We start from the raw sequence: 24373 nt of genomic DNA on the forward strand, positions 1-24373 counted from the left end.
ACCCCCTGCCTCCAGCCTGCAAGATGCTCCAACATATTTGTTCACATGCATGATTTTCCCTGGACCCAGACTCCTGGACAGAAGAGATAAACCTATGATCAACAGAGAAGGCAGCTCATTCCTACCCAAGACACCCCATCTTCTCCCTACCTAGGACCCCCAGCTCCCAAGGCTGCTGATTCCCCCAGACTAGGCCAGAGGTCAGCTCAGTCCTATCCCCATCTGACACCCTTCCATGCTAAAGTGAGATCTAGACCCTTACTGCCCGCCCTCTGAGCTGTTCTTTCAAGTTCAAAACCCCCAAAGGGCAAGAATGAGGGCTGGCTGGTGACTGCGTGTGTTTTGGAGGAGGAGAAGCCCTGTTGAGGAGGTTATGGGACCATTTTCGTTAATCTAATAATATGAGTTTGTGGCTCTTGTCTGGGAGAGATGGATGCAATGGGTTCTGGGGCTATTCAGGGTTCTGCCTTGGAAGAAGTCCACACCAGTGGTGAGAAGGTCTGACTTTCCTGCCTTCCTGTCTCCAGCCCTATTTGCAGGCTTCTACCTTAAGAAACAGGCTTAAAAACAAAAGTTCCCTCCTATAGAAGAAAAGACTGCTTCCCCAGAGGGGAGGGGGCGTGAGAGAAGGGATGCAAGGTGTCACAGAGAAACTGTGTCTCTCACCTCTGGTAGTCAGTGACCCCAGGAGGACCCAGAAACCCTCATCCTCAGGCTCTGAGGCCTCCATCTCCCACTCCTCCTATATATCCAGGCCTGATGAGGTAGGGCTCAGCTGCCTCCCTCTCCTCTCTCCGCTGGAAACAGAAGCTCCAGCGAATGTTTCTAACTCCTGAGTCCACTCAGCCATGTCCCCCTTGCAAAATCCTCCCCTTCCCGCACCCCCCTGCACCCAGCCAGCCAATCCGCGGCCTGCGAGTCTCTCCAGACCCATCTCTCAGGGCCCTGGCGGGATAAAACCGGTAGGCGATGCCGGGTGGATGGGAACAAACTTCAGAACGAGGAGAGACGCAGGGCCCAGGGCACCCTCACGGGCTGACCCGGGCAGTGAGGGCCTGCGGCGGCCGGCTGGCCAGGTATGCTGCCCAGGGGTTGGCTGAAAGGTGACTGGGGGACAGCGGTGATTCGAGAAGGGAGAGGGGCCCAGGGAGCCTGGCAGCGTTTCCCCCTCCTAAGTTAAACTGGATAAGGCTGGGGCAACAGAGGAAGAGGGCCCCGGGCTGGAGTTTGGGGCTCCCTCAGAGGACCCCCAATCCCGGATCCTCCCAGCAAACGTGTGTTAGCCAGGCCGAGGTGGGCCACCCTTCGCCTAAAAATCCTCTGACTCCAGCCACGTGATGAGAGCCTGAGGGATAGGGCCCGGGGAGAAGGCATAAAACAGGGACATCGAATCTCATGCCCCTTCCCCTGGGTCTGTGCAGGGCAGTGGCGTGGCGACGGGCGCAGCGGGGACCTGCGTAAGGAAGCCCTGAGCCCTCGGCGGGCTGCGAGCGACTCCCCGGCGATGCCTCACAACTCCATCAGATCCGGTAAGGACGCGGCGCTGCCGGGACCCCAGAGCCCCCGCGTCGCCGTGCGTCCGTGCGTGCGCTCGGGTCGGTGGGGCTGGGGAGCTTACGCTCCGGGCTCGTGGGACCCACCTGCGCCGGGACGCAGCCGGGGGCGCCGCTGGCCTAGCTCTCCGCTGCGGCCATCTCGCTGTTCTCAGGCCCCGAGGTCCCCCTCTCGGCCCGGCGAGCCGCCCTCCCCAGGCCTTGGTTTCTGCGGACCACACGGAGCGGTGAGGAGCTCTCCGTGCGGGTCAGAGGGGATGTCCCTCGCGCCGCATCCCCGTCTTGCATGTCCCATGGGGGAGGACATCCTGCGTCTCTCAGGCCCTGGGCCGCCTCCGACCTCTAAGCCCTCGAGCGCGGGTGCGCGCAGCTCTTGCTCCAGGCTGCCCTGGTGGGAGGTGAGCCCTGCGCACCCCTCAAGCGGGCGGGAAAGAAGCCCGTGGTCCGGGGCCTGCGGGGCCTCTGAGTGCCCTCAGCTGCTCTCGGACTCCTCCTTGCCTAGCCTGGGGCAGGCGGAGAGAGGCGCGCGGGGCGTCCGGCCTGCGAGCATCCGGCTGCCCGCGGGGCCAAAACCCCCTCCCCAGCGGCGACCCGGCCCAAAACCTCCCAAAGCGCTCCGGGCGGGTCCCTCCCTGGCCGGGGCGCCTGCTCTTCCCCGCCTCCTGGCCCAGGCCCGGGTTGTTGGGGGCGGCGGGGAGGGTGGGGGTAGGTGTTACGGAGAAAGAGCCCCAGGGTCTGGGCCGGCGGGCGCGGTGTGCGCGGTGGGAACGGTGTGCGCGGTGGGCACGGTCGCCTGGCGCGCAGCAAGTGTGGACAGCCGGCAGAGACACGGCCCGGCCCCCGGTGATGGATGGAGCCGGGCGGGCCGCGGGGAAAGCGATTTATGGGGCCAGGGCGCAACGCTATCGATTTGGGCCGGCGAAGTGAGAGGAAATCAATATTTCAGATGAATTCTCGGCGAATATGAAGTCCCGCTCGGCAAACGGGACATTTGTTATAATAAGCAGGGTCGGATCGGGCACGGCGCGCGGCTGAGATCTCTATTTAGCCGAGAAAGCCATGAGTCCGAGCTTCGCCGCGCAGCCTCGGGTCCGGGGGCCGAGGCTCCACAACGAGGGGTGCGGGGAACCCCGCGAGGCTCCGGAAGGTTGCTCTTTTTGGCTTGCTCTAAGGTGGGAGAAGGAGTCAGCCGTACTTTGCCTCGCCACCTCCGTGCCCGTAGAAGAGCGTGGTCCGAGCCGTCCCGGCCACCTCTGCGGGCGCGGGGCCGCTTTCGGCGCGCGGAGTGGAGACCTCGCGGCCCTTCCCGGGAGCCGCGGGGTCGGCGAGCCAGGGAATCGAGCGGACCTCCCTGGCTCCCCTTACCCTGCCGCACTCCCGCGCCGCGCACGCTCCTTGACCACTTTCTGAGGCCGGGAACAGGTTTTCGCCCCTCGGTCATTAGCCAAACCGGGGTACAATACCGGACGTCGTCCCTGCCTCGGGATCAGAACGGTCTCCGAGGACGAGTTTAGTGCCCCTGGTTCCGGCCAATTCCTCTGGGCTCCCGATTCCATCTCCCCCAGCCCGCAGCCCGACCTTCCCCTGACCTTTCAGGCAATGGTAGGATTGGGTGCCCTGGGACCTCGAATTTACGGTGCTGCACCAGACCCCTTTCCCTCTGTTCTGCTAGAAATAAGACGAAGTCTCTATCTCTTGGGTTGGCTTGATTTTGTTTTCGCTACCTATTTTCATTCTAGAAGCACTCAGAATAAATGGGGATGAAAGAAGAAAGGGGGGGGGGGAGACACCATTTATTTTTACTTTATTTTTAATCAGCAACTGGCCCAGAAAGATGAGAGGTCATTCCCGACTGGCTCAGATGCAAATTGTCCTTGGGTTTGGAGAGAGAGCCGTCCACTCCCTGCAGGGCCAGGACAGAGGTATTTTTCCGTTTAAGGAAGGCACAGAGTCTACTTCCAAACCTTCCCCCACAACAAATAAAGAAATAAAACTGCAAGGAGGGAAAATGAGCCTTTCTCTTTTCGTTTACTTTAATGCTAATAAAACAGAAGAAAACTGTAAAACACAGCTCAAACATTTCAAGGCTCTCCCATTTCTTTTCTAAATTGTCTTAACGAAAACCTGAGCCAGAGACCTCCCTCTATCTAATCAGTTTTCTTAACACCGTTGCCTATATTTAAAGATAAACTCATAAACTGACTCCCGTTTTTATAAGCCCATTTCTATCAGTTTTTAGCAGCTTCCCTCTTTTCCCCAGGCACTTCCATTCTTGAGTTGTCTTTTGCCAGGAGAGCTTCTATTTAAGTTTTCTCTGGAGCAGAATCCCGGCGTGCGCAGGCTAGGCGGTCACGGGGCTTTTCGCGGGACCGAGGCCGAGAGCACCCACCGTTTCCAAAAACCCAAGAAGCCCGAGAAAAGTTTCCTGCTCGCCCCAAAAACCCAAGAAGCCCCAGAAAAGTTTCCTGTGCGGCCCTGCCCACCCGACCAGCCGAAGCAGCTCACCCTGGTCTGGTTCACTCTCACTGTCGTTTGATCTTGCTTTGAAGAAAGGTCATATATATATATATATATATATATATATATATATATATATATATATATATATTTTCCCTACAAGCTTTATTCTGAAGGGCTGCGGAGAGCACACGGGGAATTATTTTGATTGTGCTGGTCAGCAGTGGGCTGAACATTCTGTAAAATCTGCTGGGAATTTTGTAGCATCGGGGAACAAAGATCCTTTAAAGCACAAGACCACTTTTTTTAATGTTTAAAGATAAATGCCACATAAATATTAAAATGAAAATAATTCCGTATCAGCAAGGAAGAGAGTTTAGTAAAAGCAAGCAGGTTGTCATTAAAAGTTATGTGCCAGAACTTGCCGGCAACCCTCTTCCCCAGCTACTGAAAATAGATTATTCAAGGGGTCAAATGAGACTTAAGATGGAGAAGGAACATGCCTCTAACGTCCTAAATCTGAGATGCAAAGCCCTGTTCCCTCCTCTTGGTCTATGAAAGGAGGAAAGGGGACCAAATGCGTTTGGAGAGATCTATTTTCTTCCCAGTTTTCTTGCCTGGGTTGAAAACAAGGTCTCCGGATGGGAAACAGTCTCAAGGAACATAAAGAGGTATCAGGGTTCCTCAATTCATCTTTGTTTCAAGAGGGTCCATCCTCCTACCCTCCTCAATGCAAGTTAATTAGGAGATAATTTAGCTACCTTGTGAATTAGTTTTAAGATAAGTATCTTTTCAAGCTTTGTCACTTTAATTGCCCCACTGATTGATAAGAAGTAATTATTTCTAATTGACACTTTTTTGATGTCCACTGGAAGCATTTATTTGGGACTTTTTTGGGGTGGAAGGAAAGTTAATTAATTTCATTAGTCTCTACCCAAAAAGACTCTGCCTAATTTTGCTGAAGAGGACAAAGGAAATGGAGGAAAAACAAAACAAAAAATCAGTCTCATGAAATTTTAATTACTGCGATATTTTTATTGAAAGGAGATCATCCGCTAATACAATAATATGTCAAAACTTTCTATTTATGGCTTCAAATCTCTAATTTAAGGGGGTACCTGTTTATTGGGTATATATTTTTCGATGGATCTACTCCCAACCCCTTCCGATGCTGACTTCATTTTGAAGGTTACTACGGTTTGTAATTAATTTTTGTGAAAAGTAAAATCGATAGAACTCCATATGCTCAGAATAAATGGCATCATTTTCATAAGAGCTAATTGTAAGAAAGACTTACTAATCATCATCCCTGTTCTGTAATTATTGATAGAGTTGAGTATGAAGGTGAAACTTTACTTCGGTGACATGCCTTTTCATACTTAAACCTCGGAGTAAACAGTTTAATCATTCACACCCTCCAGAATATGTTACTGTGAAAGAGAAAGAAGGGACAGAATAAAGAGCAAAAGAAAGACCCTTAAAGGAGGCAAGGGGGAAGGGGAGGGGAGTGGGGGGGGGTGGCTGGAGAGAATCAAAATGAAAGAACTTATCACAGAAGCAAAGGTAGCCAGGTGCACAGGACCTTTGTCATTCAATATATTAAAATGGGAATTCTACTTCAAAACACATCCTTTTGAACACAGATCTCTACCATAGCCCTAAGCAACCCCTATACACCACAGGCAACTTCCTCACTTTTCTATGCATGAAAAGAGGCAGGATTTTCAGGAGCCAGCTGGTCTGGCTCTTGGGTGTCTAGATATGAAGGTCTTGATTTGGTGGTGTCTCTAAAAAGGAAGCAAGAAAATACGCATTGTGCTCTGGGGGCTTGTAAAGAGATTTGAGTGTTGTTTGTTTTTATTATTAAAGCCCCTGGGATCTTCATTCCTAGCTGTACACCCACAATCTTTCCACAGATGGACTTGCAACTCAGAAAAACGTTTGCATACAAACCCAGAGTGGAGACACATACTTGCACACACTCATGCACGACTGAAATGAGAGAAGCACGATCAGACAAGATGCGCTCCTGCCAGGTTAATTTCAGCCAGTGCCTTTCTCATTTATGTATAAAATCTTGTCTGCTTTTAATGATGTTTCTCCTGGATTACGTGGAGCTGCAAGAATGAGGAAACATTCTAAATGAAAAAAGAAATTTAAGACGTACAAACAGCAGATAATATCACATACCAATCTCACTATTAGTGAAACTGAAAAAATATATAAATAATGCAAAAAAAATCAGCAAGGGAGAGTTTAGTAATGGAAAATTCCCCTGCAATTAAATGAAACAGTAATTTAGTAGAGATATGCCTGAATGAATTAGCATTTATTAATTGGTTCTCATAAAAAACAATTTGCGTGTGTGTTTCCGGGGGCGGGGGAGGATATTTAAAGTATTTATTTTTCATAGGAAAAGTGCCTCAAATATTCCTATCAAATTATGGAGTGATCATATCGTATTTTGTGAAAAATCTCAGTTTTCTCTCGGGGAAATTTCACCTGCCCACAAAGAATGCGGGTTGAGGGAGAGGAGTCCTTTTAAATCAGAATGGAGCTGGTCCCCTCTTCTCTTGGGACATTTCCAAGTACGAAACCAATGGGAAACCCATTGGCAGGGTCTGTTATGCTCAGAAACATCCAAGCCTGGTACTGAGCAGACTCCCAGGTGACCTGTCTCCTCTGGGACACGACTAACTGAGGCAGAGAAGCCTGCTTTGTGGCTCTGCCCGCCCCCACCTCCCCCCCCAACCCTCCGCAGCCAGCCCGTTCTAGCATCCTCGCCAGCTCAGGCAGGAACTGCAGTTTGTAATCTCAGCGAGGAGCTTGCTAGGGTTGACTGGTGCATGGATGTGTTTACTTTCTCTCACCACAGTTGGTCTGTCTTCAGTTCTAAGCATTTTAAAGCTGCTCTATTTATCAGTCCAAGAGGGGCCGAGCTCTCAGTTGCGCTCAGAAAGCTTTGAGCTCTGGGGTTCTGAGGACACAAGGAGCCAAAAGATAAAAGAAACAATTTCGTTTAAGGAAAAAAAAAAAAAAAAAAAAAAAAAAAAAGATGGTTTTAAAAGGAGAGGACAGGAGAATGCACTCCTATCCAATTGGCTTTTATTTCAGTTGAAACTTGGGGACCGGCTGAATCACTGGCCCCCACAAAGCCCCCGCTCCCTTCGGAGATAGGACACGGGGATATAAAACATCATATAAAAAGAGGAGAAGGCACCCCCATACTCAGAGTTCTTTGGGGGAGTGATTCTTTTCTGGGTTCAGAATGGAATAGTCCGAGTTCTTTTGGAGAAAGAGCTAGAAGACATTCTGCCTAGGAAGTATGTGCAGGGACCGCACCTGCTTCTTTGCGGGGAGGAAGAGAGAAGAGCCATCCAGGGGTCTCTCGGTTCCTGAAAGCTCTACTATCCCAGGCCAATCCCAGGTCATTCAGTCAGTGATCAGTGACTCCATGATGGAGTCTCTTGGTAGGGTGGGTGGGCAGAGGCATCCACTCTTCCTCATTTACCTGTGGTCAGCGCACTTTTAAGTGGACCTTTGAGGGTCATAACTATTTCCTTAAGTCCAGAGTTAAGATTGACAGTCTTGTTTGGGTTTTTTGAAAGCCCCTCTAGGTCTCTCCCTCGGCCAGGTGGGGACACGATGAGCAAATGTCTCTTCCATGGACCAGGGGCTAGAAAAATCTTCCCAGGAAGTTTTCTATTTAAAACCCACAATTCATGTCATGAGTCTAGGCTTTGCCCTGACTGGGGCTCCTTCCCCAGGAATGGGGCTGGGCAGAAACCAGCATCTCCTTCCTTGAGGCATGTCCAAGGTCAAGGGCAGGGAGGTTCAGGAGGTCCCCCAGGGAGCGGTGGGTTCTGTTTCTGTGTTCATTCCTCAGGATCCCTCCCTATCCCGAATGCCAAATAAGATGCCAAGTCTTGCTAAGGCTCGGCACAGCCAGCCCCATGCTACGCTGGCTTTCCCGATGCCACTTTTAGAGTTAAGAAAGAGCTCAGCACACCTTGGCACTTAGTGAGCCCTCAGTAAATGAAAGCTGGCTTAGTATCTCAGCGGGCTCTTCTTGGGATGGTTTTCCTCGGAAGAGGGCACATCAGCTTCTAATTTAATTCTCAGGACTCTAACCAGGCAGCTACTGTTTTTGACATTTTTGCAGAAGAGAAGACAGTGGATGCTAAGAGAGGCTGATGTGACTCCAAACCCCTTTCTTCCACCCACCCTCTTTCCCAAAGTCCAGCTCATTCAAACTCCCTGTACCACTGCATGGTTCACGCCTGCAGCTCCGCTGGGAATTCGGGCCAGAACCCTCGATGAGAGAGGGTGTGAGGGCCTACAGGGACAGCAGTCGTGACAGCAACAGGCAGGGCCTTCTGTCTGTCAGCTTGTTCTCCTCATCTGGGTCCCTAACACTCCCACTCCTTAGAATAGACCCCTTTTCAGTCCAGTCCTTGGTCTTCCCATCTGCACAATGGGAGAAGTAGCACCCATGACGATTTCCCTCCTGGAGGTCACTGTGAGGAAGAAAGAGGTGATCAGCCACCGGGAAAGGCAGAGTTAGGAGACTTTCTTTTAATGCATGCCCCCAAGGCTGCCATATTTCCACCTGTATCAAAAAAGGGGGACAACTATTCTCTGGTACCTCGATTTATCATAAGCCAGCAAGGAACTCAGTCCCTTGGCAGCTCCAAACTGCACTTGGCCTACCTATGTGCATCCACTTCAGAAACTAATGAGTTAGTGGGTATGATGGAAGTTTCCGAGTTACTGGGAAGACCCATCCACGACGTCAGGGGCCATCACCGGTGCCCAGTCTCATTTCCCTGAGTTTAGGCTCATTCCTTCTGCTGCTTCCGCAGAGTCCCTCTCACTCAGGGCTTCAAAACCAAATCATCTCCTCCTTCAGAGATGCCTCCGTGGTCCAACTTGTAACATTAGCTGGTAATGTTTGCTCTCTTTGCTGTGAGAGCTGCATTTCTCGGATGAAAACCCTTCTGTAGTTTAAGCGGAGAGACTGCGTGAGAGAGAGAGGGAAAAAAACCCCTAAATATTTTATATATTCCCTTTTCTCTCACTTCTTTTAACTCTGGTCTTTCTTCTCCTGTCTTCAGCCACAATGCTCATCAGTTTTTCTTTTGCACTTGTTCTCCTAAGTGGCCTTGGAGTGACCTGAGTAGTTAGTGCTAATTAGTCCCCTGGGACATATTGTCCCTGTCAGACCAGCACAGCAGAGAGGTCGGGGAGCTGGTTGGGTGACGCATCCAAGAAACAGCTTAATCTGCTGTCATTTTGTGAACTGCATGTTTGCACACCCAGGGTCCTCTGTGTGCATTGCATTTTTTATCCCTCAGCCTCTCTAGGAGGACAGCAGAACTATTATTCCTAGAATAAACTCCAGGGCCAGGAGGTGTCAGGAGGCAAGGGATTTTGCAGCCCCTGGGAAGCCAGGGCCATGGGAGCCTCCCCACCCCCAGAGGCAGCAGGAGGGGCTTTGCCTTCGAGGCTCTGCCTGTGCTGACCTTGCTGTTTTCTCCCTGTGTGACCTAGGGCAAGTCAGTTGTCTCTCTGGGCTTGAATTTCCTTGTGTGTGTGTGTGTGTGTGTGTGTGTGTGCGCGCGCGCGCGCGTGCACGCCTAGAATACGAAAATGTTGCAGGACTTCTAGAAAGTGCTGGAGTATGACCAGTATCCCCGCCTGGCACATAGCTCCTACTCAAGAGTTTGGGATTTTTCGGTTTTTGATTGTTTGTTTGTTTGTCCTGCTCCATCCACTGGGCACAGGGAGGAGAGTCTCCAAAAATTCTCTAGGGCAGATGCCCTAGAGAAAATTACATTGTCTCAGCATTTCCTGTGAAACTCTGCAGGAGTAACTCACAACCCAGCATCCAAACTTTGTTCCAGTTAAAATTGAGGCCTACTGCCTAGGAGTGTTGGATTAAGTGAAAGCACACTGGGGAAGGGCTGGCTCGGACTCCCGTGGCCACTGTCAGCTGCTATAGCAGCGCACTCTGCAAAGTGAGTCCTTCTTTCATTCTACCAGAAAACCCAGTCATAGGGGAGACACTAGATCGGGCTATCCATGGGCTTTATGTTGGAACCCAGAGCATTCTAGGGCTTTGGTAAAATGTAGTGTCTTAGAGGACAGGTGCGTGGAAGTGGGTGTAGAGCTCCACTGGTCATGTAGTAAGAGAGAACCACACAAAGACACGTCTTGGTACTTGTTCTTAATTGACACAAGACCATATGGTTATGTTTTTAAAATTCACTAATCTCTCTTTCCCTCTCCCTGCCTCCACCCTGCCCCTTCTTGCATTTTCTTACTTTGCGTAATAATAATCCAGCTTTGTCTTGGCCAAAAACCCTGGGTGACATTTAGTATTAGCTGAGCCCCAAATCACTGACCCCAGCTCTGTTTTGGTCTTCTACCCCAACCCTGAGATCATTCCTTCAAAATGGTCCTTGGGCATCTGGCTCTGACTCAGGAGGTGGGAAGGGGGCTTGAGGAATGAGGAAGGGAAGAAGAGGTACTCTTGGCTCAGAGGTACTGGAGCCAAGATAGGACCCTGAGAGTCAGCGGTTTACTTCAATGTAACAAGCCCTCATGGTGGGCCACCCACCATGTGCAGGGCGCCATGCCAGCGAGGTGGCACTTGCTGACCCGATGACAGGGGTGAGCAGCACCTTCCCAGGGCCACTGGAGTCTTGGGATTCTCTGTCAAGGGGACAGACCCCTTGACGAGGAGGGGAAATAATCAGACCAAACAATTCAGTGGCGAGTCAAGGACTGAAAACTAACAACCTGGGTAGTGGGAACACCAAAGGTCATTCATTTATCTCCATCAGTCACCCCGGCCCCACCGCGTCGTTGCTGACAGCGTGTAAAGCTCATCTGGCCTTCGTGAGTCTAGTTGATCCTTGGAGCACTTGTTCTAGAAAGACAGCATTGGAGCCCGTGTGGGCTCAGCCGGCTCGTGGGGGTCTACACCAGGGACCCCAGGGTGGGGTGACTGGCCGACTCATGGCAAGATGTTGCCAATCTGTAGGTACAAATGCCATGAAGATCTGCCCACATCTGCTAAATCAAACCCTAGCCAGACACCTCTGATGCATGTCCTCCCTTCCCCCACCTTCAGGGATGTGCAAACTTCATAGGATTTCCCTTCTAGACCCCCCATCTCCTTGATAGTGTGACAAGGAGCAGGTCCTTCCGGTCCCCATATTCTGTGATAACATGACAGTGCCCCACACCAGGAAGATCCTCATGCCCCCCAAGCTTTCCCTCTCCTGATGGTCACAGAGCTGTCTGGACAGCTGCCCCTAACTGTGACAGGTGGGCCCAGACCTCAGGGCTCACCCTTCTGCAGGTGAGACCTGCTCTCGAGAATCCTGCTGGCAGTGACACGGTGGCTGTCTTGATGGCTTTCTCACAGCTTCGTCCCTGGCTGGCTGGCTCCTGTTGGCTGGAAGGCATCCATCTCCCCGGGAGATCTGAAGCCAGGAGCGCATCGTGCCGCTGCCCACACTGCTCTCTGCCCCCACCCCCTGGAAGTCACTGTCCGTACCACAGCAAGGACGCAATTGTGCACAGCTTTCTATTGTTTGCAGACAATTTGGTGTGCCTTTGCCAATCCGCTCCATGTAGATAACGCCCTTGTTGAGGCCAGGTGAGCCTCTCTTTCCCCTGGCTGGAGGACAAAAGGGAGTGCCAAAGGGGCTGGTGTCGGGGGTCTTATAAATTCAACCACCTACACCTGCAGAAAAATAGACACACGGCTCTCGCCTCGGTGTGGCTGTGAGGACTAGATGACCTCGGGCTTAGGAAGAGCTTAGTCGGGTGCTTCCCCCACCCAGCGACCCCCCACCGGCCCAGCTCAGATACAACCTTCCCCTAAAGTCTTCCCTCCTCTCCAGCTCCCCAGGGCCCCCTAGCATTTTCTTTTTATGGCATGTTTTGCAGTCCACTGTGTGAAGGAATATTTCTATCTGTGGTTCTTGCCCTTCTAGATCTGGGCTACCTGAACACCTTTGAGGCTATGGGCCTCACCCAGAAGCTCCCTAGGGTTATGTGACACCAAATATCTACCTGGACCAGAGTTGGGTCCAGACCTCACAAGCCTTGTGGCACAGCAGAGGCTCCATGCTTACGACCAGGGCCGGGGCAGGGACACCGGGCTGCCTTTAGAATGTGCTGGGGTAGAGTGAGGGCAGACTCAAGTCCAGAGAGTGCTGGCTGCGGCCTGCTCTAAGTGAATACTGACCCAGGGAACAGAGGAGGGAGGCCTCCCACACCTGCTGACAGGGACTGCTGAAGCCTAGGGAGAAGCACCAACACACACAGACACATATATACACAACACGCACACTCCCATACACACAAACGTACAGAACCATACACATACACACTCACTGGCACACCCAGCCAGAGTTGGGACTAGGGCGAGGCACTGGGAGGGCAATATTTAAGGACGCGCTCACTCTCAGGCTCATGCAAGGGGAAGGCTGGCCCCGAGAGTAAGGGCCTCCTTAAATTCTGTACCCTGGGTGCAGGGTGTCCTGCCCCAGTCCCCTGGACATGATACACATGCTCACATAGCCAGTTACACCCACACTCATATACACGTGGGTGACAAATGCTCATACACATACATACAATGCTTACTCTGTCTCACTAGGAAGTGTAAACACTAGGAAGAGGCCTTTACAGTGCGGAACACTGTCCTAGGTCTGTGGGTGATTTAAAAAAAAAAAATCCCCTGCTCTCAGAGACCCCCAGAGATCCAGCCAGGAAAACCCAGGTGCCATTGCGAAGTCCCAATCTAGTCCACATTGCTGAGAAGCACCAGTAACAGACACGGTAGACGAAGAGAGGCCCAAGGTATCCAGGGGATCTGCTCTGTGTTGTGAGTCAACTCGGATCAATGTAAGCATGAGGTCCCTGGCTTGTGACCTCCCCTTTCTTGCAGCCTATGGCTTGAGGTGTGAGCAGAGGACCTCCGCTGTCTAGCCATGCCCTCCTCCCCAGGAATCCCATTTAAGTTCTAGGACAGAGAAATCATGAGGGCCCTACAGAGACCTGGGTTTCAAATGAGACCAAAAGACGGCCATTCACTTGGGCCACTCAGGAGACCAGTGTCAGAATCACTAGCAATACTCTGCCTCTGGGGTTCATATTGGCTCTTCCCAGACGAGGACACTGTTACCAAGCAGGCAGCAACAGCAGTGGGAACTGCTTATTCTAGAATCTGGCCTCTTGGTGCCCTGAGGACGGCAGCACTGAAGGCAGGTAGCTGAGGGTTGTCACTGGTGGGCTCCTTCCTCCACACAGACCATGAGAATATCCTGTCCGATCTTTCACCCTTGCTCAGAATTCCCCGGCAGCTCTCCCCGTGAGCCCTTCTGCCCTCATCCTGTGGCTATGTGAGTACACAGGCCCCTGATTACAGAAACGTTCAGGGACCACAGGAGTGTGCCTCATAATCTCATAGAGGCACAAGGGTGCAGCGCTTGCATGGACCGATTATTACCAACAATGCGGTGGCATCATGAATGCTTTGTACACAAATATTTGTATCACCTTCATAAATCAGTGATTCTCAAACCACGTGTCCCTGCAGAACAGGCAGAGATGCTCACTGATAATAATGAAACTGAGCGACAATGGCAAGAGAAAGTGCATTTGTGGACAAACCACCTTCAAGTTCAAGGTGTAATTTTTTTTTCTATTTAAGGGCCAATACCTCGTATATTCCTTGGGATCTCGGATCGACCGGGCAGCACGTTATACTCTTTGCTATGTGGAGCTTGCTGTTCAGACGCCTTCTTGGTGGAATCGTGTGTGGCCTTCCTGAGGAGTGTCATAATAGTGTTGATGTGAGGCTAGGGCTGCCTGATGTCTGCCTGGCCGGCGTAGCACCCCCATTCTGTGAAATGATGAGCTGCGCAGGTCTGCATCAGAAGGTACTATGGAGAATTTGCATTTACCACCATCCAGGAAGGAGCCCCGTCCCCAAGTCCCCACCTCTCTCACCTTTCCCTTCTCAAAAAGCCCCCTGCTTTCCAGGCAAGTGGTACCTAGCATGCGTGTGTCAGTCATGTAAGGGAATCAGTGATCATGGCCAAGTAAGGACACTCACCCACACAACTTGTGCAGGTTGCTCCCCTGTCTTGCTCTGGAGCAGACTTAGGGCCAAGACACCTCTCCTGGAGCTTTCCTCCAAAGATCCTGCACCCCCACACACACTCTCTGTCCCAGCCCCCCCCCCCCCCCTTATTCAGCTCAGGCTGTTAAAACACAATGCCAAGGGTGCCTGGGGGCTCCATTCATTAAGCCTCTGACTCTTGACTTTGGCGCTGGTCATGATCTCAGGGTTGTGGGATCCAGCCCTGCAGTGGGCTCTGTACTCAGTGCAGAGTCTGCTTGTCCCACTCCCCTTTCCCCACCCCACACGGGCTCGCGCTCTCTCTCTCTCAAATAAAATATTAAAAAACAAAACAAAACAAAAAAAAACCACAGTGGCACTCGCCAGGTGGCTTAAACCACAGACATTTATTCCTCACTGTCCTGGAGGCAGAGTCTGAGATCAGAGTACCAGCATGGTCAAGTCTGGTGAGGGTGCCCTTCCAGGCGTGTAGGGGGGGCCTTCACGTTGTGTACTCACGTGGCCTTTCCTTGATGCAGGCGCCTGAGGAGAGAGAACGGGTGTCTCTTCTTATAAGAATAAGCATGATTATAAGCTCAAATGATAAGCACTGTCCCCATCATGAGGGCTCACCCTCATGACCTCATCCAACCCTAATTACCTCCCAAAGCCCCCCCCCCCCCCATATACCAAGACACCAGCATCTAGCCCATGACACCAGCCACAGAAATAGCATTTCTTTTTCTCCTCAGGTGTACAGACCACTGTCCCCAACCCTCTACAGCCCTGAGACAGACCTGTCTCCCTTCTTTCTGACCTGTTTCTCTCCTAAGTGGGTACCCTTCTGGGTCCCTGTGCCCAGATTTCCTGAGATTTTACTCCAGCTCCTCAAGAAGCATCTGGGGTCCCTCTGCTCTCCTCCTGACTCTCCACATGCCTGACTACACCCCACCGTCATCCATGTTTAGTTACTCCAGGGTCCTAGGACACACTCTCACTCTCTCACCCAATCACACCTCCCCGGGGCCACACAAGCCTTGAGCTCTAACTCCAAATTGTTTCAAAGGACATTCGTACTCTAACATTCAGTTTAATAAGTAAACATCTACAGAACCCCTCAGCATGGCAGGTGTGGAGCTAGACTCGGACTGCAGAACTCAGGAGACACGCTGACATTCTAGAGAGAATGGAAACAAGTTGGACTTTTAGCCACAAGCGAAGAGAGAATGGAAAGGTTCCTTTCAGACAGACCTAAAATGCAGAGCTAGTGGGAGAGGGAGGGAGGCGGAGCTATGATGGGAGGGGCAAGGGTGGGACCCTACCCTGAGGGAGGGGGCAGGATTCTAGCAGGGTCTGGAGGAGGGACCAGTGGGAGCAAAAATGTGGGGTTCTAGGACTGTGTCAGCTCCAGGGACCAGAGCCGGCTCCAGACAAAGGGTGCAGCAATGGAACATCTGGTTGGGACTCCCACAAATGACAGGGGTCTTTGACCAGAGAGGCCAGACGAAGGCATCAATACCAACCCTGCCATCAGGAAGGCTGGGTCAAGTGCACTCAATGTACGCGTTTGGGAGTGTTTCACTCACTGTGCATGAGAACTTCCATCCTCCCCTGGTTTGACTTCGCACTTCCCTTGTTGATCTTCATCTTCCCTTTAGCTCTCTAGCTAGAGCCACCTACCTATTTTATCCTCTTTGAGCTTTGTGGTATTTTTATTAAGGGGAACAGCTTGGCAGTAGTCCGGGATGGCTAGATGACTCACGTTATTCAAATGTTCTGATTTCTCTCCTTTCCCAGCCCTATTCCAGAGAATCTTAGCCTGGTGATTTTCCAAAATCATCTCAGAGTCCCGTTTGCACTTCCTTTTAGTCCAATCATTAACAGGCGTTTGTGGGCAAACCGCTGGTGTACAGTTCGAGAACATTCTACCCCACCTCCCTGACGCTGTTTCCCACCACTTCCATATGCAAACCCGTGTTCCAGCCAACTGGTCTCTGTTTCCAAAACACAATGTGTACAGTCCCACCTCTGCACCTTTGCCCGTGCAATGGCAGTGGCCGGGACCGTCAACCCTACTCCCACTCTTTTGACAGAGTTCTGCCTATGTTCCACTTCCCTCAGCTTTTGCGACCATCCCCATCTGATTCCCCGTCTGATTCCTGCTGAGCCAGGCAAGAGTGAGAACTCTTCGTTCTCTCTACCTCCCCAGCACTGGAACACAGAATCCTATACCAGATGAGGGCTCCACAAAGGCCCGTGATGGGATTTTTGACATAAATCTCCAATAGCATGTTTTATTGTTTGGCTAGTTGACCTAACTTGTCCATTTGAGCTTTTCGAGTGAGGTCTTCCCCCCGTGGAGCCCACTTGTTCCTTTCACACGATATTGCTGTAATCACTGTCTGATTTTCTTTATAATAAGGGGGCGCTATGGGACTGAGGAGACCAGGAATTGTTGCTTTTCTGGGAAACCTGATGTGGCCACTGAGGAAGCCTGAGACCTCTGGGTCTCAGGGACCCCTCCTCAGTCCTAAAGCACCTTGCTGGCCTAAGCCCAGATGTGGGGTGTTGAGTTTGGGTAGTAGAGACCACTGGAATTAGCAAACACTGGTGGGGTGTTGAGTTTGGGTAGTAGAGACCACTGGAATTAGCAAACACTGGTAGGCTGGGCAAGACTGACCCAACAGTGTCCTTCCTCATGGATGCTGGGCATCGGCTGGGCAGGGTGGGTGGCCAGATTCAGGGCTATCTGGGAGGACCAGTGCTTCCAAGAACTGAATTCCCCAAACTCATCTGGCACATTGTAGATATAGGCTAGATGCTTAATAAATATTTGCTAAATGAAATCACCACTTTGAAATTTGCTTTATACAAGTGTTTCTCAAGTGTAGGCTTTATTCCAACTTCAGAAGCTTCCAGGGCTCTGCGAACAGATGTAAGGCCCTGGAGCCTGTCCCCATCACAAGAGCCCAGTAATTCTGCTGTGGATTAGCATTTGAGAACTCCAGATCTAGGGTCTGCCAATCAAGGCCCCGTCAGGGGTCTCTCACACATGGAGACTCGCATGCCACATTTGCTGGGGAGACAGACCTTCTTTCTGTATGGAACCCCTGCCTCTCAGAGATTTCCCCTCTGGCTGTGGGAGAGAGTGGATCTGACTCTCATGCAGTCTCAGGTCTTCTCTTAACTGGTTGTGCACAAGTTAGTTAACCTTCCTAGTAAGTGTCTTCATCTAGAAAATGGGCTCGACATGCCAGCCCCACCTCTCATAGAATTATGAAAACCCGTCCCTGGTGCAATCAAGGTCCCATTGATATTTGTTGAATTTATTTAAATGTAAGAATCACTTACTTGCCAGCACTTTAAAAGGGCTCTACAAATGTTGAGTGAGTCCATAACCAACCTTTAGGCAAAATCTAGAAAGTTCTTGAAAGGAGGAGAAGCCCGGAACTCTTGGTTAACTTGGGGGGAACCCTGCCTGGCCAGGCAAGAGTGATTGGCACCTACACGAGGCTTTGCTATACTGCTGTGTGTGTTGACATCCTTGCATTAAAGAAGAATTTGCCACGTGATAGAAGGATCAGGAATGGAGACCAAGATGGGAATGACAGCGATGTCAAGAGAGCAGGTGCACGTAGAGAGGGTCAAATGTTAGAAAGCACTCTCTGCTTGACTGAGCCTGCCTTAGACTGGAAAGTACTTGGAGGGACAGCTGAATATCCCAGAAGAGTAGCCCCCAGGGGCCTCCCAAGTCTTCTGGATCCAGTTCAGAGCTAGAACCCTATGGATCTGTGCATTAAATTGCTGGCGCTGCCCTACCAAAGCACCACAAACTGGGCAGGGATACAGGAGGCTGAAATAACAGAAAGTTACTGTCTCACAGCTCTGGAGGCTGGAAGTCTGAGATCAAGGTATTGGCAGGATTGGTTCTTTCTGAGGGCTCTGAGGGGAAATCTGTTTCCCATGCCCCTCCTCTAACTTCTGGTGGTTTGCTGGCCATCTTTGATGTTCCTTGGCTTATAGCAACATAACTCCAACCTTTGCATCACATTCTCCCTACGTCACCCCTCGGTGTCCACATTTCCCATTTCTGAAGGACGCAGTCACGTTGGATTAGGGCCCACCCTAATGACCGCATCTTGATCATTTACAAAGACCCTATTTCCAAATAAGGTCACATTCTGAGGTCCCGTGGGAAGGGCCCACCACTCTGTCGCTGATCAGGATACAGCACATGGCCCCCTCCATATTCACTTAGCCACAGTGTCTCACTCTGCCATCATGCAGGTCACATGGTGGCCCAGAGCGCTACTTTCCTTCATTCCTACAAGTGGCCTCAGGGCCACCCCCTGGTAGGTCTCCTGTTTGGAAAAGTTGTCCAAGGTCCCCCACAGAGCTCTCTCTGCACCCAAGGGCCTGAGGGCAGTCCTGGCGTTGCAGTGATTGGACTGGGAGGACAGTTAAAGATCATTGGTCCTTTCAGACCAGATGAGGATGCTGAGGCACAAACAGGCAAGGTCAGAGAGTGGGTGGAACCCGGGTCTCAGCAACCCCATTCCTACCCCTGAAACCATAACCTGCAGGCTGAGTCTATCCCCATCTATGCCTTGCTGGTATCTTATGCAGCAGCAAGTGCGGCTTCTAGGGTGTGTAATCCACTCAGCTACGGTGCCGTGCCGGGTTCTGGGGAACCAGCCATCGTCAGGTGTGGAAACCACAGACATGCCATTTTGTCACAGATTCGGCTCGGTGCGTCAGGCTCAAAAAAGCAGTTCCTCTTCATTTGTTCCTACCTGTTTCGCACCTCAGGAAGGCCAGACCTCCTTTCTTCCCCCTCCCACCCCAGCCCCGAGGGTTCTGCCCCCCACCCCACACACACATACACACAGACACAAACCTTTCTAAGTTCAGGCCAAAGCTCACCTTCAAGTTCAGGCCAAAGCTCATCCTTTCCAGCTACCTCCGTGCTGAGCTAGTCAATCACCTCTTATCTCAGTTAAGATCCAGAAGCACAGAATCCCAGTTAGAGAGAATCTCAGAGCAGAGGTCATTGAGTTCAGCCTTCTCGGTGAGGCAAGATTCCCCTCGTCTCTTTGTCACATGATTTCACGTCTCTTCAGGATGCCCTAGTGCCTGTGGCCTCTCAGGGAGGGCAGACTGCTGCTTCCTTCCCTCTCCCCCTCCCTGTTCTCCCTTCCCCTCCAGGGGCCCTTCGAGCTACCTCCCCACTCTCTCCCCTCCCCATCGCTGGGTGACTTTTAAATCAACATCCACAAAACCCACATTTATAGCATTATAACTTTCAGCTATAGAACCTGGCAGAATGTTCCATAACATACGACATCAGGACGCAAATTCTGATGACTCACCCTCATTCCCCAACACACACACACACACACACACACACACCACCCCCCACCACCATAAGCATTCCACAGGCTCATCGAAAGAACTGAAGGAGACAGTGCATTAGAATGGATTTTTAAAATTTTAAGGTTCTATAATGTGTCAGGGATTATTAACTTGTGAGTTTCTCAAGGGCAAGAACTGTGTCTTCTGCTCAGAAACCATCTCCCCACACACACCCAGCCTGGAATATTATTAGACATAGAGGGGGTACTCATGGAATTGAAATCTAACGAACTGAAAATTGCTTTAATATAGACCCATATTTTAAAAAACAGCATTAATATCCGCAAGGCCTCTGACCCCAGGGAGGGTGCTGGAAGGTGTAGCACAGTGATTTGTGGGGCTTCTGGGATTCTAAGTATGTGTCCAGGGGCTGCTGGCCTTGCCGCCACCTCGCACACCTCTCTCCTCTGAGAGATAGAGGCTCAAGCCTTTTCTGCTGCATCATCCCCCTCACGTCCTCCATGGCGTGTGGTGTCGAGAGTCTAGAGGTCTCTGAGCTCAGTGGGAAGGAGCCGAGAAGAATGGCCTCTGGGAACCCTCCAACCAGCCCTGGAAACATCCACCAAAGCCTCTGACCAGAAGTTTATTTTTAATCAATTAATTAATGCTTTCAATAAATATCTATTGACCATCTACTGAGTGGATATAAACTCTGGGCAATCGCAGAGGAACTGTTAAAAAATACAGATTCAGGGACACCTTGCCAAGAAACTCTGGTCGAACTGACTGGATGTAGAAAGTTCCAAAGGCCCCAGACGATCCCAGCATGCAGTCAGGGCAGGAGCACGGCTGTCCCCCTGCAAGGCAAGCTTATGTGGCCAGGTAGGAAGCTACCCCTGCCTTCCAGCAGCTAGGCAGCTAGGGGGCAGGCAAAGCATGGACCTTGAGAAAGGCCTTAATAATGAGCCTCAGGTGGAGGGCTAGGGACGGAGCAATCGGAGAGGGGATAGTAAATGTCTCTGAGAGCTGGCCCAGGGGGTCTTCTATTTGGGGGAACACGAAGGCCAGAGTGTGAGGTGCAGATTAGCCACTCCAAGGCTGTGCCCCTTCAGGGAGAAGAGGCAGTGTGTCTCGAGTTGGAGAATGAAGGAAGGAAGGGAAACGGTGCCCAAGCTTAACCACAGGGAGAGGGTGGCCCATCCAACTGTTTGGCTTACCGATATCGTTTATAGACCTGAGGAAGCTTGTAGAGGCCTCCAGAAATCTCTGAGACAGCCCCAGAGGGGAACCTAGCCATGGAACCCTTGCGCTTGCTGGCCCTCCAGGACTCAGAAGAGCCCATGTTCTCCCCCTCGCCTCCAGCTCACCAGCCCCTGGTCTCTCCGGGTGTCCAGACTGGCTTCAGGACAAGGCCGCACCTCACATCCGGTAGGACTTTTCCCGGGAAGCTTGGAGGTTTTTTTTGCCATTTACAGCAGCTCCGTCCCTGGAAATCCACGCACTGGGGCCCTTCCTGGGAGGGAGGTGACAGGGTTAATCTAAGGGCTGGGGGAGGCGGAGAAAGGCCTTGAAACACACAGGGAAGCCAACCAGATTAATAGAGGAAGAGAGAGGGGGGTAGACCATTAGGAAGACAAAGAGAAAATCATGCTGGAGCAATAGAAAGGGAAATCTAATATCAACTAGGGAAAAATAAATGGAGATTAGGGCAAACAAATTAGCTTTAATGGGTTCAATGCTAATACAAGAATAACAGCCGAGCTGCGAATGCCTTTAAGGGGAAGATGGGATGAAGAACCTGAGCAGTCATGCGGGCAATAAAGATGGTGTGGGGGGGGGGGGGCGGCCAAAGGCGCGGGGGAGGCAGAGAGGAGAGAATGCTGGGGGTGAAGGGTAGGCGAGAGGTGGGCCAGATGGGCGGGCTCTGCCATCTTGGACAGGACCCAGGGGCGGGGGCAGGGAAGGGGCTGGGAGGACTGAGAACAGGGAGACGCAGGAGCCCCGAGTGAAGGCTGGAAATAGAGACGCGGGAGGCGATCGGAAAGGGCAGGGACAAGGGACGGGAGGGCAGAGGAATGAAACCCGGATTGGAGACAGACTGGGCACAAAGCAGGGTTGGGAGCGACAGAGGGGAACAGAATGCAGGAGAATGAACCACCAGTATGCAGGGGAAGAAGGTATAAGAGAACCAAATTCAGTGAGTCCTCTGAAGAAAACCATCGAAAAGACAAGATTAGGCCTCAAGAAAAGGAAAACCTGGGGAGGACCCCAAAGTGGGTTTGGTAGGTGACAGAAAGGCACAGTTGCTCCAAGAGAAGGGGCCGACTATCCTGCTGCCAGGAGCCATGCCTGGTGAGGACATGGGCCCAAGCAGTATCTTGAAGGCCCGAAGCCCACCTCTCACTTCTGCCCCTTTGTAATGGTGTGGCCTTGGGCAAGTTACATATGGCCTCTGCTCCTCAGCTCCTCATCTGTAAAACGGGGACAACAGGGTACCTACCTCAGCGGGCTGTCAGGAGGGCTAACGAAAGGATGCTTTCAGAGTGTTCTGCCTGGCTCAGGAGCCAGTACCTCCTGCCATGCTGGCTTTCCATGGTATCCCTAAGCATTGACTCATGGGGGAAGGAGGCTGAATCCTGAAAATAGCCTTTGCTCCTTGCCTCCTTCCCCTCTTTCCTCTTCTTTTAAAGTCCAACATTGGCAAATGACCCGCCAAATGTGGTTCTTTCCCAGCTAGAGACTAATCCAGAGGAAATCTCTTTATCCACCCTTGGTCGCCCTCTGCCTCTCCCAGCCCTCTCTCCCTGTTGAGGAGCAAAGAGGAAGACAGAGCTTCCAAGGGAGCTGGACTTCTTATCCTATTGTTCCAGGGGCCTCCAGGGACCCTCAGATTTGCCAGAACTCCAAGTAAGAGAGGCTGGGAGCTGAGCCTGACCTCATGGCCTCAACCTGGAGAACCCTCGGGCTGCATTAAAGTGCAGGGAGGCCCCACAAGAGGAACAGAGCCCAACAGACCAGGAGGGAAAACCAAGAAGAACAAGGCCAGGAATCAATGAAGAACCACTTAGATAGGGACTCCAGGGCATTCTAGAACCTTACAAGAGCAAGACAATGAACAGGCAGGAATAGGCCTCTTCCTTTTGCTCCCTGCTGGGACCAGTGGCTTCTTCCTGCAATGTCCACCTCAGGATACTTCAGGGTACCTCAGGGGTACCTCAGGGCTCCTTTGTGCTCTTACAGCCCAGAGAAACAAGTTTCTACACCAAAGCCTCCTGCTAAAGTGCCTAGGAACAGGCTTCTTGTTTCTGACTGGACTCCGACAGACATGCTACTTAATGTCAGAGGAGGTCTGAGGAAACAGGACTCCAGGACTGGCTTGGTTGTGCCCTCGGGCCTTGAACACAGAGCACAATGCTGAGCTTCTTGGCAGCGAGACCTGGGAAACCAGTTTCATTTTGACCAGCTGGATCCTGTTAGACATAAAAGGGCAGCCCTGCCCCACAGCCCCAAGTCAGAAACTTCTCCTCAAGGGAGCCCCTAACCCTGGGATGTCCAAGTCCCTGGAAGGGCAGTTTTTGACACTACACCGTGGTCATCCCTAATGCAAGCTATCTCTTGTGGCTCTTTCCCTTGATGCACACTGAAGTCTCCCCCAAAGAGCCATAAACCCCGGGGAGGGAGGTCAACTTGTGTAGGTCACCCCTCGTCTTTCTCCATAAGGCCCTCTCAGGCCAGGGTTAGAAGGAAAAGGCTTCTCACCTCAGAATCTGCAGACCCACCTTGGTGACAGTTGCCTCACGTGGGTGACATGGCACAGTAGCTCTGTTCCCACAGAGAGCTCCTGTAGAACCAAACAGGCTGTAAGCTCATGACAAGCACTCACACATCTCGTGCTGATGACAAAGCCTGGGCGTAAAGGAAGGCCTCTGCCTTCATCCCGTGGCTCCTGGAGGAGGGCAAACTTCTCTTTTCCCGGACCCTTTTTTTAAAAAGCTCATGTCTAAGAGAATGTGACTTTGGAAGACACAATTCTGCACAGGGCAAAGAATGTGTGGGCTTCGCTAGGCTTGTTTTAGGCCTGTTTACTTCCTCTCCTCCCCCTGTCTCTCTGTCCCTCCCTCCCCCCCTCCCTTCCTTCTCTCCTTCCTTCCGTTCTTCTAGTAATTACCCAACACTTATTGGATACCTACTATGCACCAAGCATTATACTAGATATCCAGGCTTTTAAGAGATTTAAAAAAAAAAAAAAAGCCCCATCATCCCTCAAGGGGCCCATAGTCGATGCCATGGGACATAGCCAGTATATAAACAGACATGTTCTCTAATACATGTAGTGGCAGACACCGTGCCCTGGCATGTTTCAAAGAAAGGACCAGAAACAGCAGGCAGGAAGGGCAGGGAAGACTTCCTGTAGGAGGTAGCTTCCTGAAGTGACTCAAGGTACGAAGTACAGATTTACCCAGAGCTGGTGAAGAAAGGTCACTGCGGGCATGGAGGGCAGCAGAAACAAGGCTACAGGCAAGAATTCAGATGCTGTGAAAGACCAACAAACAATTCTGATGTGTTCGGTCATTGGAAATAAGGCTTGGACAGGTAGGGATGGAGGCTGGAGAGGGAAGCCTGGCTCAGCTCATGAGGACCCTCTCCTCCAGGTTTAGTACAGACACGTTCTCTAATACGTGTAGTGGCAGACACTACCACCAAGTAGTGACCTTACCAGGTAGGAGATGAGGCTGTGCCCCAGCAGTCTCCTTCAGTAGGGACACGGCTGGACTTGGGTTTTAGATGTGTGGCTCTGCAGGAAAAAGTCACTTGTGCACGCTGAATGCGGGCACGGGTGAGTCCACGTGACTCGTTAATTCCTACACAC

The 24373-nt window shown here is 51.5% G+C and overlaps 1 protein-coding gene and 1 long non-coding RNA gene across 12 annotated transcripts in view; one reads left to right on the plus strand and one right to left on the minus strand.

The window, feature by feature from the left end:
• The first annotated feature begins 973 nt into the window (after positions 1–973).
• PAX8 (paired box 8) overlaps positions 974–24373 on the plus strand; it is a 56744-nt gene continuing 33344 nt past the window's right edge. For 9 of the 11 annotated variants that reach the window (XM_059188334.1, XM_059188341.1, XM_059188343.1 and 6 more), the window contains exons 1-3: positions 974–1076; positions 1422–1529; positions 20736–20931. In XM_059188334.1, the coding sequence (XP_059044317.1) occupies positions 20799–20931 (133 nt within the window). In that variant the 5' untranslated portion in view covers positions 974–1076; positions 1422–1529; positions 20736–20798. The remainder of the gene's footprint in view (positions 1077–1421; positions 1530–20735; positions 20932–24373) is intronic. The other 2 variants (XM_059188339.1, XM_059188340.1) reach the window with 1 other exon arrangement.
• Positions 14539–15953, minus strand: LOC131840424 (uncharacterized). The gene is made up of 2 exons (XR_009357342.1): positions 15738–15953; positions 14539–14694 (listed from the first exon to the last, which is right to left on the minus strand). It is a non-coding gene; the product is annotated as an uncharacterized LOC131840424 (long non-coding RNA).

This window comes from Mustela lutreola, chromosome 9 (assembly GCF_030435805.1).
Source record: "Mustela lutreola isolate mMusLut2 chromosome 9, mMusLut2.pri, whole genome shotgun sequence".
In the NCBI taxonomy this organism is placed as follows: domain Eukaryota; kingdom Metazoa; phylum Chordata; class Mammalia; order Carnivora; family Mustelidae; genus Mustela; species Mustela lutreola.